The 15392-nt window shown below is 49.4% G+C and overlaps 9 protein-coding genes across 9 annotated transcripts; 5 read left to right on the top strand and 4 right to left on the bottom strand.

Moving 5' to 3' along the window:
- Positions 1–39: 39 nt before the first annotated feature.
- On the top strand, positions 40–1108 carry BDW70DRAFT_143981 (lumazine synthase RIB4). The gene is made up of 3 exons (XM_073738185.1): positions 40–276; positions 328–493; positions 591–1108. Exons 1-3 carry the CDS (start codon positions 234–236, stop codon positions 1003–1005), a joined length of 624 nt encoding a protein of 207 aa, XP_073591846.1. The 5' UTR covers positions 40–233; the 3' UTR covers positions 1006–1108.
- Positions 1109–2423, bottom strand: BDW70DRAFT_143983 (proteasome core particle subunit alpha 7). Its single transcript, XM_073738186.1, has 5 exons — positions 2289–2423; positions 2169–2234; positions 1951–2109; positions 1549–1875; positions 1109–1496 (listed from the first exon to the last, which is right to left on the bottom strand). The coding sequence occupies exons 1-5, from the start codon at positions 2289–2291 to the stop codon at positions 1155–1157; spliced, it is 897 nt and encodes a 298-aa protein (XP_073591847.1). The 5' UTR covers positions 2292–2423; the 3' UTR covers positions 1109–1154.
- A 16-nt stretch (positions 2424–2439) lies between these two features.
- Positions 2440–3226, top strand: BDW70DRAFT_143984 (uncharacterized protein). Its single transcript, XM_073738187.1, has one exon. The coding sequence runs from the start codon at positions 2688–2690 to the stop codon at positions 2928–2930; it is 243 nt and encodes an 80-aa protein (XP_073591848.1). The 5' UTR covers positions 2440–2687; the 3' UTR covers positions 2931–3226.
- Positions 2440–4040, top strand: BDW70DRAFT_143985 (uncharacterized protein). Its single transcript, XM_073738188.1, has 2 exons — positions 2440–3152; positions 3207–4040. The coding sequence occupies exons 1-2, from the start codon at positions 3054–3056 to the stop codon at positions 3867–3869; spliced, it is 762 nt and encodes a 253-aa protein (XP_073591849.1). The 5' UTR covers positions 2440–3053; the 3' UTR covers positions 3870–4040.
- Positions 4041–4071: 31 nt separating this feature from the next.
- On the bottom strand, positions 4072–4954 carry BDW70DRAFT_143986 (mating alpha-pheromone PpgA). Its single transcript, XM_073738189.1, has 2 exons — positions 4515–4954; positions 4072–4460 (listed from the first exon to the last, which is right to left on the bottom strand). Exon 1 carries the CDS (start codon positions 4908–4910, stop codon positions 4524–4526), a length of 387 nt encoding a protein of 128 aa, XP_073591850.1. The 5' UTR covers positions 4911–4954; the 3' UTR covers positions 4072–4460; positions 4515–4523.
- An 856-nt stretch (positions 4955–5810) lies between these two features.
- BDW70DRAFT_171745 (isocitrate dehydrogenase (NAD(+)) IDH1) lies at positions 5811–8031 on the top strand (the record flags this gene model as incomplete). Its single annotated transcript, XM_073743300.1, has 6 exons — positions 5811–5919; positions 5967–6004; positions 6140–6200; positions 6262–6336; positions 6428–7331; positions 7382–8031. The coding sequence occupies 6 exons, from the start codon at positions 5811–5813 to the stop codon at positions 7467–7469; spliced, it is 1275 nt and encodes a 424-aa protein (XP_073591851.1). The 3' UTR covers positions 7470–8031.
- On the bottom strand, positions 7904–9090 carry BDW70DRAFT_119003 (18S rRNA methyltransferase BUD23). Its single transcript, XM_073734723.1, has 2 exons — positions 8995–9090; positions 7904–8940 (listed from the first exon to the last, which is right to left on the bottom strand). Exons 1-2 carry the CDS (start codon positions 9015–9017, stop codon positions 8124–8126), a joined length of 840 nt encoding a protein of 279 aa, XP_073591852.1. The 5' UTR covers positions 9018–9090; the 3' UTR covers positions 7904–8123.
- Positions 9091–9427: 337 nt separating this feature from the next.
- Positions 9428–10243, top strand: BDW70DRAFT_153677 (uncharacterized protein; the record flags this gene model as incomplete). Its single annotated transcript, XM_073739690.1, has 2 exons — positions 9428–9497; positions 9657–10243. The coding sequence occupies 2 exons, from the start codon at positions 9428–9430 to the stop codon at positions 10241–10243; spliced, it is 657 nt and encodes a 218-aa protein (XP_073591853.1).
- A 200-nt stretch (positions 10244–10443) lies between these two features.
- Positions 10444–15384, bottom strand: BDW70DRAFT_119051 (GTPase-activating protein BEM3). Its single transcript, XM_073734725.1, has 4 exons — positions 15181–15384; positions 11635–15114; positions 10959–11576; positions 10444–10880 (listed from the first exon to the last, which is right to left on the bottom strand). The coding sequence occupies exons 1-4, from the start codon at positions 15254–15256 to the stop codon at positions 10876–10878; spliced, it is 4179 nt and encodes a 1392-aa protein (XP_073591854.1). The 5' UTR covers positions 15257–15384; the 3' UTR covers positions 10444–10875.
- Positions 15385–15392: the final 8 nt, after the last annotated feature.

Consider the following 15392-nt stretch of genomic DNA (forward strand, 5'->3'; position numbering starts at 1 on the left):
CTTGAGTCCGAGGTGGCTTGCACTGATTGACAGACACCTTTTCGGTTGCCCTCAGCGCGGGGTCACTCTTCCCCACATCTCAGCCAACGAAGTCCGAACTCTTTAAGTCTTAACGACAGAGCCTAGCGGACTACTGCGTACCTCCTACAACTTTTTGTTTCCATCAACCAATTTGCACATGATATAATCTTCCTTCGGCGACTCGTTCCCCTTCTTGAGTAATACTTCCAGATATGCAATCTCTTAAAGGGCCCGGAGCTCCCCAGGCCTATGACGGTGCGATCTGTACTCCTCCATCTTCATCAATAGTCCGCTAACGATATATAGGGTCTGGGCTACGGGTTGCTATTGTCCACGCGAGATGGAATATGGGAATCATCAGTCCTCTTGTAGATGGTGCTACCAAAACACTACGGGCAGCCGGAGTTGCAGAGGATCACATTGAAGTTCACACTGTTCCAGGAAGCTACGAACTCCCATATGCCGTCCAGCGGTAAGTCTTCTTTTCGGTACTTGAAGAGGCCATAAGCTCTCTAGAAGTGGCTATAGCCACTACAACTGCTCATATTGACTACTTCTTTCCATGGCAGTCTCTACTCTGCCTCGCAACTACAAGCCGCCAACTCGGGGTCGTCGGGGGAGGGCATCAGCGCAACAGATCTACTCTCGTCTTCTACAACGGATGTGAGCAAGACGCCATTGACAGCCTCAAGCGCTGCTTCGAAACCCTACGACGCGATCATTGCGATTGGGGTTCTCATCAAGGGCGAGACGATGCACTTCGAGTACATTGCAGACGCGGTCACCCATGGCTTGATGCGTGTCCAGCTGGATACCGGTGTCCCTGTCATTTTCGGCGTGCTCACTCTTTTGACTGAAGAGCAAGGTCTTGAGAGAGCTGGATTGGGTTCTAAGGGGATGCACAATCACGGTGAAGACTGGGGAAATGCGGCCGTCGAACTTGGCGTTAGGAGAAGAGGCTGGGCAAAGGGCGAGGTTGCTTGAGAGCTCCCGTTCCCTAGTAAAAACCGCAAACGCAAACATTGAGATATTTTATCATGGGCAATACTCAGGGAAACTTGGTATAGGAAGGAAATCGAAAATAACTTCTTGACTTTATTTGATTCTTTGAATCCTTGCCCGAAACTGTTGGCTCACTCTTCCATCCTCTCGCCCTCATTGCCGGTTGCTTTCGAACCATCTTCTTCTTCCTCGTCGTCTCCTTCAAGGGCTCGCTTAGCTGCTCGTTCTGCCTCCTCCAGTAGTTCTTTCGGCACCTCTTCGTGTCTGCCCTTTGTTGGACCATCCAGTGAGCTAATCCAGCTCATTTCAAGCTCAAATTCCTTGTCCTTGTTGTCTTCATGAGCAACGTAGATAATCCTAGCCGCCTCCTTTACAGCATCTTGCAGGCTGAGCTTCTCCGAAGCCAGGTCTAGCTTTTCAAGTTCGGCTTTGGCCGCCTGCCTTCCTTTACCGGTTGCAGCCCCATAGTACCCCTGGGACAAAATCAGTGTGCGTAAAACACCTAATGCGATTGAGATAACATACCCAATACAGACCGCTTGGTTCGATCATATATAAACCTGGTCCTCCCGATTTCGCGCCTTCGACTTTCCCGCCAGAGCCTGACTGCGGACCACTTCCCACTTGACCATCGACTGCGAGCTCAGCCTCAGAGTCCCAGCCCCCAACAATTGAAGTTACACCGAATGGTCGAACACTTGAGTACAAGGTGTATGCTTGTACGTAGCCCCCAAGACGGTTCGCTAGAGCCGAGACGGGAATAGGACTTTTGTAAATTCCACGCCAGGAGGACGCTTCATCGCGAGCACGGGAAACAAAATGACGGCCATCGGGGACCAATCCCGACGAGACCTATCGATTACAGGCACTCGTGTTAGTACAAACGGTTGTGTCTCTCAATAATCTTTGACAATGGAGTTGACTCACAATGCCAACGTGACGATCGACAGTAGATATTCGCTTGTTCGCACCGGGCTTCAGGAGTTTGCTGGTGATAATCTTCTCGACTGCAAGAACAACACCATCCTTGCACCTGATGCCTATGGACGTTCCACCGTTCTCGACAGCCTTCACAGCATATTCAACCTATCGGGTATCGTAAGTTTCACTTCTTTTTTCTGCCGTTAGAGCAGGAAGCAGAATACCTGAAAGTTCCGACCATCTGGAGAGAACACTGAGTTGGATAGATCGTAGCCGGTGCCGATGGACGTCTGTAATGCTGAGCATTAGCTGGCGTATCAGCTAACTGCAACAGCGAAACATACCATAGCCGAATTAACTTAAGCACAAATAGGGTAGCAACGGTGGCGGGTTGAGTAACAGGTTAAGGGTATAAGGAGATAATAGTATCAGTGGTTTCGAAGGGGGTCAAAAAGGTCGATGTTACTGCTCCGATGATGGTACGTACGTCTTGGAGCTACCTAGCTTACCGCCTAGTACTCAGCCGTTGTTGTCACTGCCATGGTCAGATCACATGACTTTACCTTGGTCTTTTCCATTTCGGCTTCATCAATCACTAGTCCTGCTGCTCATCTAGTACGAGGATGACAGTTCTACGCTATTATGCACGGCAATTAGAACGAGGCAGCTAGATTAGGCTGCTGAGTCAGTCTTGAGGCTAGTTCCTGTTCACATTCCTAGAATCTCGCAGACTAGATCTCTCCATGCCCAACCCTTGGGCATCGCTCCCATCCCACCTTCCTCTCTTGACACTTTCTTGTCCGACCTTGAATTGCTTCTGTTGCTGTGCCTCTCAGGCTACTGATGGTACAAGCCTCGACAGTTTAGTGCTCAGTACTGCTCTTCTGAATCATCTCCACGTTCTCAATTTTCCTAGATATTTACTGTGGACTGTCGACCCCGCATATTGTTGCGACGACCCCTCAATTCACCATCTGTTTCTCTGACATCTGCCATCCACTGTCTTCAGGCCACCGGAGCTTAGATCTAGTCCGCAAAGTCTGATCGAAATCTGTCACGCATCTTCCCAATCCTCTCTGTTCTGCATTTGCCTACGGGATTCAAGCACTATGTCTTCATCGATATTGCATAGTTGTCCCTCCTGTGGACATGTTACCGATATTTCTGAGATACTGACTGACTTCGTGGGAGACCCTCACTGCACCCAGGTAGATACCCCCGCCATGTTAGTTACCTTATCCCTGACTAGGTGTCCTTCGCAGTGCGGTTTATCAGCGTCCGAGGGTAAATTAAAGGCGCAGGATGATCTTGTGTCGCTGTTTAACACACATATGAGCATCGGTCAACCCCGGGTCTCTGAAAGACCGGAAGTGCCTGCAACACCTTCTCCAATTACATATAGTATCACACAGCATTATCATCATTCAGCGCATGTAGCACAGAGAGCCGCTATGTCAGGGTTAGCTACGCCGCAGAATGTTGCTTTACCAGTGACCAGTGAGACTGTGGATGGAGTACTCGAGGTGCTCATGCATCACCGTATCAATCCATCCACACTGTCAACGAGTCAATTGGAGCTATTTGCGAACGCCATGCCAGATCAGCGGAACCGCTTGATTCAGATGTGGCAGATATACCCAGAGCCTAGGAAAATTGCGCAGAGCCAGGCGGTCCTTACCAGGGATCTTGAAATGAGCGATTCGGCTCAGGTACCAAATACTGGCGATATTACAGACCATTCTGCCGAACCATATATGCTTGCTGGGTATGGTCTGGTCGCTCACGATCCGGAGGCCAGTCAGGCTAATCGTCCATCAAATGAGCTTACAACTTGTTCTCCATACAGGATTTTCAGCGACCCTGTCTATCAAGCAGGAGGGCAGCGCTGGTGGGAACGAACACAAGCTGCGACGATGGAAAACTAGCATTCCGGGCACAATGTAACTGTGTGACTAAGGAGCTTTGGTAGATTGCGGCTTAATTGGCTTCTATGGTTTTTGTGGAGGGAAACGTTCCAGGACATCTTCATGGTATACGCAAGACAGCCAAGGGCATTGCGTTGCTATCAGTGATGAATGACAGACCATTCGTATGAATTTTTTGCCTTGACTATAGGGATACACGTATATATACATAGGTATGGTTGCACTGTAGCACTAGAGTAAGGTAACTGCCAAATAAGACTAACCCTCGACATGTCCTTGGGTGAAATATAGGATAATTAGCCTTAAGACCTCCAGGCGGTTACTTGGCCATGAGAGCCTGTCACGACAACTTGTTTTCTCTTCTCCTGCCGCGCACTTCCCATGCCTCAACCCGGTGCTCGTCTGAAGAAGCCCGGCCGAAGTAGACTATGTTAGCAATAAACCGAAGATCTGAGTTGAAAACTGGGCACAGATACTGCGAGTGCTAGCAGATAGGCGTAAAGGAGCGTAATGAAGAGAATTCGTACGGTCCTTTGCCCGCCATTTCGCGAAAACTCAGGGTGGATGCCGTGGCGGGCTTGAGAGGAAGTACTACAAGTCTTATGTGAGTTTGATAAATAGCAGTAGTATGTAGTTGACGCATACGAATGATGTTTACTCCTCGGAATTGTCAGACTTCTTGAGCTGACCGAATTCTTTCGCGAGCTGGGCGTACTCGTCCGGGGTGAGCTCATCCAAAAAGGCCATAGCGTCTGCAACGGCCTCAGCAGAGCGCTTGACATTTCCGATTGCTTCCGCGGCACGTTTGGCCTTGCCACAGACCTGGCCACGGAACCTGCACCACCTATTGATTTTGAAGGGCTCGGCCACCGCTTCGGCCTCACGCTTGACAACGTGGAGGGCGTCAGCAGTACGCTTGGTTGGGGGGCAGATTCTACCGGCGAATCTGCACCATCGACGTTGCAATTCAGCGGCAGGCGCAGCCTGAACTGCGGTGGCCAGCAGCGCGGCAAGAAGAATCGAGACGAAGAACAGCTTCATTGCAAAAATATATTGAAGACTTGAAGAGTAATCTTGAGTTGGAAAGACCAGCTTCCAAAATTGGAATAAATGGTTTGAGGAGAAAGGAGCTGTCAGTTAACTTTGATGCGGGAATGACACGAAAGCGTGGGAATGTCAATGCTTTTATATACATCCAGTTCACATATGTGGTGATTCGACATGTCTGCATAGTCTGTTCATCAGAGCGATCATAGCTGCCCACTATGCATGCGGCTGCGATGAAAGAACCTTGCCACGCTAAGGCCCAGACGGCTCCATCAAAACTAATGAGAGATAACCCCTATTCCATGAATAGATCCTAGGCTATTATAGTAAAGAGATGTATGACATTCAAGACTAACCTTCGCCTGTAGTTTCATGAGATGGCTAACAAAGAAGTTGAAACTGTGGTTTCAGCCACGGCAGACTAAAGGCTGTCAGTCTTCCGGGAGAAGTTAGATCACTGATAGATCAATGATTCCGTGTAACAAAGGGCTGGAATAGGCCATAACATCTCAGAAAGAAAGGAGCTCATTGAGCGATGTAAGAAAACAGCCGGTAATCACCAAATCTGTAGCTCAATAGAGAAAGTCAGTTCAAAGCTGAAAATAGAGTTCTTTGTCAGTGGGTAGGAGATTAATAGTTATTTGACAGACAGACAAAGGAGCTTATTGATACCCCGAATAGGAAGCGTGATATGTGCTGGAAGGTGCACCACCCATTGTCGAGCTGCTACGAGTCAGAATTTGCAGGGAATATTCGGGTAAACGGTGAAGGATGGGCAATGGGCCGAGTCGAAGTCAATGAACCCGAGTTTATTGACGATGGAGGTTGCGATGGAGGTTGTGATGGAGGTTGATTTCAGATTGAGAAGATCCTTAGATAAGATCGGGCCGTGCGATGTCATTTGGCCTAGCATGCCGAGAGGATCCGCCGTTTTTTCCGGCGCCTCGTGCGGCATCTCAGTCTTCTTCCATCATTCTTTCTTTTCTCTCTCTCCCTCCGCCAGGTTTTCCGCATCCAGCCTCTCCCCTCATTGCACTGTTCTTTGTTTAGTCAAGATGTTCGGCCCCAGGACAGTTCAGCCCGCGAAGGTACGTTGGAACAAAGATTTCCCCTTAGCTTTTTGAGGGGGTTTGCGTTCTTCCAGTTTCGTCCTTCCCGTCCGGCGTTGTTTGACAAATTGTTATTCTGATTTTCTCGATTCGAATCACTCACTGTCGCATTAGTCGCTGTTCCGACGCGCTGCTGCTCAACCTTCCATCGTCCGCTCCCCCATTGCGGCAAGATGTGCGTTCATCTCATTTTGTCCGATTATCGGAAGAATATGGTGTTAACCCTCCGGTATCAGCTTTTGCGACAGTTCAGCAGGATATCTTCAAGCCAACGAAGTATGGTGGCAAATACACCGTGACTCTTATCCCAGGTACGGCCACTAAATCCTCTCAATACCCGCGACGTCGCGCGACGCATGCTTGATTCACAGACAAACTAACGTCTATTACTCTGCCCAACAGGTGACGGTATCGGTGCTGAAGTTGCGGAGTCGGTCAAGACTATCTTCAAGGCCGACAATGTACCCATTGAGTGGGAGCAGGTTGATGTCAGTGGTGTAGACACCGGCAACAAGCACTCTGAGGAACTTTTCAAGGAATCAATTGCTTCTCTTCGACGAAACAAGCTTGGCCTGAAGGGTATTCTCTTTACCCCAGTTGAGCGGTCTGGCCACCAGTCCTTCAACGTCGCCCTTCGACAGGAACTCGATATCTTCGCTTCTGTCGTGCTCATCAAGAACATCCCCGGTTATAAGACTCGCCATGACAATGTTGACCTCTGCATCATCCGTGAGAACACAGAGGGTGAATACTCTGGCCTTGAGCACCAGTCTGTGCAGGGAGTCGTCGAGTCACTTAAGATCATCACTCGCGCCAAGTCCGAGCGTATCGCTAAGTTTGCTTTCAGCTTTGCGCTTGCCAACAACAGGAAGAAGGTCACTTGCATCCACAAAGCGAATATCATGAAGCTTGCGGACGGCTTGTTCCGCAGCACTTTCCACAAGACTGCCGAAAACTACCCCACTCTGGAGGTTAACGATATGATTGTCGACAACGCTTCTATGCAGGCTGTCTCTCGACCTCAGCAGTTCGATGTGATGGTTATGCCCAACCTGTACGGTGGAATTCTTTCCAACATTGGCGCTGCCCTCGTCGGTGGACCCGGTGTTGTTCCCGGATGCAACATGGGACGAGATGTTGCTGTCTTCGAGCCTGGCTGCCGTCACGTTGGTCTCGATATCAAAGGCAAGGATCAGGCCAACCCTAGCGCTATGATTTTGTCTGGTTCGATGCTTCTCCGCCATCTCGGACTCGACGACCACGCAAACCGCATTTCCAAGGCTGTCTATGACGTGATTGGTGAAGGGTGAGTATACTGTGCGCAATCGCATCGCCTGACTCGCTAACAATTTTTAGTAAAACGCGGACCCGTGACATGGGCGGACAAGCCACTACTCATGAGTTCACTCGTGCCGTTCTTGACAAGATGGAGGCTGCTCTGTAAACCATCGTTAAAGGAACTTGTTGATACTATTATTGCGACCGATTTGACAGCAGGACCTGCAACAGGCTGTGTGATGGGTTTGGAAGTCCCTCTGGCTTCTTGGTTTTGTTCTCCGTAACCTGTGTATCACTTCTATCCTACCATAAATGACAGTGGAGGGGCCAAGTGCGGTTGTGATAGATAGGCTAATTACGACGTGTACAGATATATACATGTGGTTTAGATAGAAGTGGTTTTATGTTTCATAACTCACCTTAGTTACACTAAGAGAAGAGTCCGAGGATCAATCGGTTCTTTCATGACAGCAAGCGCGGATTTGTTTCCACACCCCGCTATGCCATGCCAAACGCTTGACTCGACATATTTTCATCCCTATCTAGCCTCCATCCTGGAGTGTACGCGACCTACAGGCGACCAAGTCGGCGAAATTTCTGGGAGTGAAGGCGACGTGGTTCCCGGACTGGTATGAAGCTCTGACGCAACGCATTGGAGAGCAGTCATATACCATATGCCGGGGTTAATTTCGTGTCCAAATCCGGTTGGAAGGGGTTCGCAAGACATTGATCCTAGAGCTTGGCCTGGGGCTTTCTTGCTACTGTTAGGACAGCTTGTCGAGTAACGAGAAGTCTTCATAACAGTGCCAGCCGAATGTAATCAAAAGGCTGGACGCCTTTTGCGGCCAGTATACTTTGAATTTGCCTTGACAATCTTGCCCTTCTTAGCCATTTGCTCTTTTTTCCGCAAGATCCAAGCCTTGTCGCCCTTCTTGGAGATAGTCGTTCTCCCGTGTTCCTGAGCCTTTCTCCTCGCGTCCATGATATCGACGTCATTCATCCCATCCACAACACCAGTAATATCACCTTGCAAACCTCCACCACCGACTGTGAGAACAAGGTATAGCTTGCTATTTTTCGTACCGGGATCATCTTCCAATATACCAGCCCCAAACCCGGCCTTGATGGCGGCACCGCTGATCATTGTGCGTTGGGCATCATTTTTGGGGTAAAACTGACAGACAGCACGCCCACCTCGTCGAAGACTAGCAAAAAGGCCTTCGAAAAATCTCCGAAGGCGACCTTCCGGGCTAACATCGCTTGTTTCCGCATTGCATAACCACTGAATGGCACTGATGCTAATTGCCGCGTCGAACGTTCCGGGTCGGAACGGTACACCCTGTCCGATATCCGCAAGGAACAAATCCCCCTCCACTCCTCGCTGTAGTGCTATATCAAGCATGCTAGGTGAAATATCCATTCCAATCCAGGTGTGCGGACCTCCTTGCTCGCGTGGTTCTTGAGAGAGTATTTCACCAGACAGGCCAGAGCCACAACCAACATCGAGGATTAAAGACGGCGCTTTGAGGTCAAGGAGTTCGAGAGCCCTGTGCGTCATGTCTGATTGAATGTTACGGATTCGTGATGAAGTGGTATATTTTCGGGACTCATTGTCGTCGTAGAAGAGATCCGGAGGTCTTCAGCGAGTTTCGTTAGCAGGGAGGCCAAGTCACAACATGTTGAAAACTTACAAGATATCTTCGGGGCGCGACATTGTGAAGATCTTAGCGCAAGGCTATCACGATTGGTATCAGGTCAAGCTTTTATAGACGCCGCAGACAATAACAGAAGTAGCATGAAAGTTTGTCCTGTTATACTTCACTATCGCAGTATATTTTTTTTTTTTGCCGGAGAGCCTATCTTGGCATCGTGGGCCTTTTGCCTAAGGCATAAAGCCATATATGCATGATTGGCAGCGTGCCCAAGTATATCTCTGCTTGTCTCACCTCAATTCAATCTAAGTTAAAAACATTTGTCTGACCCTCACCACCGGTGCTGGAACATCTACCATCCAGCTAAGGCGACGGGACTATCTTCTTCAGAGTTTTGAGTCGTTTCAACTGTCTTGCATCGTCACAGAGCCTATTCCTCAAAGGAGCTCTTCGGTGCTCTTTTGCCTGCACAATGTGGATACTACCATTAGTAGGGTATTTGGGAGTGATAATAGGATTCTGTTTTCTCACTTTAGCCATAGGTAAGATATTTCCGCATCGGATATTTTGGGTATCATCTAGATCCCACGCAGCAAAACTCGTGCACGCAAAGTCTCCTTCTAGCGACCCTCATTAACAGAACCTTATAGCATCTGGTCTTTATTATCTTTCAGAACTCGTTGAAGAACATACTGTCATAGCTCGCCGGCTCTTATCTCGCCTGATATACGGCATAATCACGATCCAAATTCTGCTCCTTCTTGTGGACAAGTTCCCCTTCTCACTCTCCCTCCTCAGTATCGGCTCCCACATCGTCTACGCAAGCAATCTCCGCCGCTTTCCCATAGTGAAACTCTCAGACCCGTTTTTCATCCTTTCCTGTTTCCTCGTTGGCCTCAACCACTGGCTATGGTTCCAGCACTTTTCGAAGCCCACCACACTGCAAAGGAGCTCTACGAGCTGGCGACAGCCGTATAATGTTAGCCCCAACGACATGCCGACGTTTACAGAAGTGGCGTCATACTTTGGACTCTGCGTGTGGCTAGTGCCCTTTGCGCTGTTTGTTAGTCTGAGTGCGGGAGAGAATGTGCTGCCGACCATGGGATCTGAATATGCAACTGGCAAACCGGTTCCCACGGCGGGGTTGAGTCGGGGTTCTCTAGGCGCTGATGGTAAGAATAAGAACAAGGGCATGGCGAAGGCGTTGGTTGATGGTGTACGCGAGTGGGTTAGTGAAAACGGTGAATTGATGGGGTTCTGGAAGGGTGATCGTGCAAAGAGTTTCTAGCGGCATCTGCTATTAGACATGGTAGATTGTATGATACTATGAGACATGATATAGTCACAGTAGCATACTGTTCAGCGGCTTCCATAATCACCAAACCCAAGTTGCCCTCCGTAACCTTGGCTGATAGCACCTAACGTGCTTTATGGAGAATTGAGACAGGTCTACAGCTTAACATGAGAATGCCGAAGAGATCATATAACTTAACTGAAAATAGGAAGGGGTATAGAATTCCTGAGTTTGCCCAACGCAAGCAGAGGCACAGAAGAGATTTATAAAAAACTGCAGATGGATAGCAAAGAAACAGACATGAAACCGTAAGTCACATTCCAAACCAAAAAAGGCAACGCAGAGGAAGAAGGAAAACTAGCATTAGACATTGAGGCCCTTATTATCATTAGAACTCAGCCGCTTCAGGCTCCCGGTTGGATGTGCTCGCCAGGCGGTTTAGGCATTTATATACGTCGTTGCATATTCGTTCGAATCATTGCGCTTGACCACAAGCATTATATCATGGTGTAAGCGGTGGGAATAGGAGTAAAAAATAAAATCGACGAAGGTAAAAAGTTAGGCACGACGGTAGTATTGGCTGAAGAGGGACAGCACCGACATCTACCTGAGTAATGGAATCAAACTTAAGCTATTCAAAATCAGTATGCACACTTGGATTGGAAGAATGGAGAGAAAGAAGGATACTGTGAACAAACTAAGTACTTACCAAGATTGTCATGAGATAGCTGAGGTGGATCATCGTTGTTGAAATCCATAAAAAGAATGTTGCTTTCCCTTCGCTTGGCCTTGGCATTGCGGTTTCTGTCAGATTCTGGAGCCAAAGTCCTGCTCACAGCCGCTGGCGGTTGGCTGTAGGTCTCCGTCCTTTCTGCAGCTAGAGTTTCATAACTCGGCTGTATGGGAATGAAGCCAGTGTCATGATGCGAACTATATTCATCTGAACCGTCTCCTGGCCGGGGAAATGTCATCTGATTGTGAGCGGGCGTAGGAATATCAGAGAACATTTGACGCCGAGGAGACCGAATGTCTTCTGGCGTCAAGGGATTATCAACAACCAGATCCACTGTGTTCACGGCAGGTTCCTGCGCTTCATTGAAAATTTCATCGTATTCGGTAAGGAACAACGAGAAAACGGGAGCTGGTATATTAAGAGTAGGAGCAAAGACAATGCCCACATTCCTGACAGTCATTTTGTTAACGTCGGAATTGTTGACAATGACAATCAAAAATTGAACCAATGCTCGCAGCAAGGCCAGATTTGGCTTCGGGAGTCTGTGAACCAATGAGTTGAAGGCGACAACTTTCTTCTGCTTCTCGTTGATATCTGAAGCGGACAATTAGTATGAACATCAACATTGCATAGTATCAGATAATGTGCTTACCAAGGACACGCAAGAATTCTATATGTAGTTCGCGCGTGAGAACGGTCGATGGTAGCTCCCGAAGGTATTGTTTGAAAAGTGAGGCCACAGCATGTACGTCATAATATTGTTCTCCGGCGAGGAAATCGACGTCTCCTTCAGAATTAAATCGTTCCCTCAGCGCCTTCACAACGACGTTCGATCCACTCAATCGAAATATGCCTTCTTCCAATTCCGCCTTCTTGGCTCTGAGATATTCAAGGCAGCGATAAACCACAGCAGGTAATTCGACATCAACGTCAAACGGCGCGCAATCTCGCACTGCTTCCACCAACGGCATCCCAAAAACTGGTTTTATCAATTCCCTTTTCTCATTGCCTGTACCATGAAGCTGGATAGGAGGACCCTCGGAGACAGCTTGAAGATGGGAAGCAAGATCGATGGATGACCTTGTACGAAATCCCCAAATACTGCGCTTCTTCTCTTTAGTGCTTGAGGTCTTGTTTCCCCAGGCGCCAGCGTCTTGTATCACGGCGCCATTAGTGGGTGCAGATATCACTTTTGATGAGATCTGGCCATGGTCGGGCTGGTTGATGTCGCTTGGTTCCTGGAAAGGGACCGTTGGGAACATTGGCGATCTTGGTGTCCGCGGATCAGAAGAGCCAATAACAGGCGGTTCGGCGGGAACAGCGTCTTCAAAACTAAAGCCCTGGACGGTATCAGATGGCTCAATATCTGGGCTATCCGTCCCTTTGCCTTTTTTGCTACCGTTGGAGAACAACTTGTTTTTTGAAGAGGTGTTCGTTGCATTATTAGGAGCCGCCTGGGCTTGAGCGCTATCATTTGCCGGAGCTCCCTCAACATATTCCAAGAGCGCCTCAACCCACGTATCTCTCTCATCATCGCTTTCAGCGCACAAAACATGGCGCACGAGGGCGGAAGAGTCTTTCTTTTTCGGCTCTAAAATAAGGAAGGCATGACGGTATTGATTGTCAGAATCATCGTCGTCGGCTCGCGAAGAAGGACCTTGCGCCTGTTGCGACTGCTTCCCAATCTGTGCGTTAGCGATCTTAATGGTTCCAAGATGAGCGCCTCCTGGGGCTTCGAAATACTTGAGTTCGGGGCCATGTAAAACGAAGTAGCGCGCTTTCCAGCCACCAAAATTTTTCCCCCTCTTCGTTAAATACCCTTCCTTTCTAGGCTTTCCATCTGGGCCACGCGCAATTTCGGATCCCGGCTGGAGATTACCTTTGAGCAAGCTCGTCTCGTCATCTCGAGGCTCGATTGCGTCCGAAGTAAGGAACTGACAAAGGACCAATGCTGCTCTCTCATCCAGCGGGTTGTCGAGGAGGTCATCAAAATATGAATTTAGCGCGGCACGCCTTGCGTCAACCTTAGCAGGAGAATGTCCACTAAATATAGACCGATCAGGTAGCCTCGCTTGAAGATGAGAAAGTTGTCTTAACTGGTTATCGAGTTGAGGTAGCGCAGCGATAACCTTTTCAACCCGCCAAAGCTCGAAATTCTCAGATCGTGAGTAGACGCTCAATGTAAAAACCGGTTCCTCGTCTAATGGCCGAGAGGCCATGTAGCTATTTCTGGAAGGCCGCAATCTAGACGACGAAACCTTGATCTGGACGAGGGGAAGCGCATTTGGAGGTAGTAGAAGATTCGGATAATCGTCAGATCTCAAACCTTGGTAAATCCCGCTGGGCATTGACCCTGGGGATCGAGGGCTATCGATTTTCACAGCCGCATCAATTGAGGGTACGGGGCGATTGAACGGATCAAGATGGAATTGAGGGTGTGTAGAGGTGTTCGACACGACATGGGACGCAGCGGTCTGGTCCTTTCCAAGACGGGGGGACAAAATAAGCCCAGTTGGATTGTTGCTCGAAGGCATGGCTAAAGAGGAAAAGGGAGTCTGCATTTCCCGTGGCAATCGTGGCACAGGAGAACCAAGAGGACGGTCTTCAGGTCTCGGGCTTAGAGGTAAACCAGGACTCTTTGGGCCATTCATGATATGACGATCACCTATTGAAGGCAGAGCCACACTAGTGCCCATAGAGGCCGTCATTGCTCCTGAGGGGACTGCTCGGCGTACGTCTGACGACAGATGGCCCGCAGTCATTGGGTTTCCGCCCGTCTTTGGGGAAAGAGGTTGGCTCTGCCCTGATGTTTCAGTATTCACTACCTCGCGAGATAGAGCTGCTTCGCGCTGCTTGTCATCATCGGCCCTTGTCTTTCTCCTTCCACGTTCTATCGGGGACTCTTCGACCGTAAGAACATCTTCATATTCGGACTCGGAATCAGACGCTTCGCGCAGCGTCGTCGCGCGGTCCGGGTGCCCTAAATTCAACGGCGCAGGAGGGGGCTTTCGGGCCGAATTTGGGAATTTCTGGCTTTTGCTGGCGCCCAATGCAGAACTCGGGCTGGCTAAAGGCGTTGGGCTTGCGGCAGCTGATGCCTCCTGGACCGAGGTCAGCTGTTGGGAACTTTGCGAGTCAAATCGCAAATCAGGTTCTTCAGTTAGTAGCTCGGTCTCGATAAGCTGTTTCAAACTAGGGGTGATGTTGGTAGAGTCTTGGCTGTCGAGGGTGTCAGTGCGTTGCGGTTGCCCGGTAGTCTTGCTGCTACTGGTGCCCTGCGCTGATACCCCGCCGCTTGAAGCATCTTTTGTCCATGGGGTAGAAGACTGCCCAGAATGAACTTCTGTAGATGGGAGTGGAGGTGCTGCAGTTTGGAGCTCTTTGACTTTCTTCTTGTATCGTTCTTTATCTTTTAAAGCACGTTCTAGATCTTTGTTCAGACCCATGATCAGAGTTCGCTGCTTATCAACGAGTTTCCATAATTGGGTGTTTTGCGAAGCCGCATGGTGCTTCTCCTTCAAAAGATGTATGATAACAGCATCTGGCGACCCAGCCGCATTTATTAAATTGTCAATATCCGCCTGGCTGACCGCGCTGACATCGAACGAAGACTTGTGCGATTGCGAAGCTGAGGAAAGGGACGAAATTGCAGAGTCGATAGATGAGGTACGTGGCATAGCACGATGGCTTGTCTTTTCTCTGTTATTTGACTGTAGAGAGCCGATAGATGACACCCTGGAAGGTGATTCTGACTTGCTAGACTCGGCTACATCAGAGTCCTTCCGGGCCTTGATGATATCGCTCGCCTGTTCAGTCATTTTTCTATCATCCTGATTGATCCCCCTCGGTGTCCGCTGTCTTAACGTGTGCGATGCGCTCAAAGGGATTGAACTGATTCTCGATGGAGGGGCTGGAAATGCGGCATGGGCTATTTCACTAATGGTGGTCAGGTTTTCGAGCGGTGATGTAGTCGCGGATGAACTTGGGGATGCTGTCCTCTGTGATAAACTCGAATCGGTCCGCTGGGGTGACAAAGCTCGTGCGCTCGTATGCAGGGGGGAGGGTCTTTGCTTGCGGGGAGAAACCCTGACAGCCGATCCAGAATGGAGGGCCTGCGCGCTCGATCGTAGTGCTAAAAGACCGGCCAAGATAAGATCATCTGCTTAACCTAGTTTCAAAAGGGGCCGGCGCGTATTACCTGTAGGGGGTTCCGCGAAACTGGTATGCAGGGAGCTGAAGGTGTCGTCGTTATCCTGCCGCTTAGCCTGCGACATGGCTTGATTAGGAGTCGAAGCTCAATTCAACCGGCATGGGGGGTCGAGCCGCAGTGGGCGCTTGCAGGTCGCTAGCCTCGAGCCGGTTCGACTGGGTCTTCCACCAGCGCTCAGGGGCACGGGGGTCGGAACCCAG

This window comes from Aspergillus foveolatus (genome assembly GCF_047715535.1).
Source record: "Aspergillus foveolatus strain CBS 279.81 unplaced genomic scaffold BDW70scaffold_84, whole genome shotgun sequence".
Taxonomy (NCBI): domain Eukaryota; kingdom Fungi; phylum Ascomycota; class Eurotiomycetes; order Eurotiales; family Aspergillaceae; genus Aspergillus; species Aspergillus foveolatus.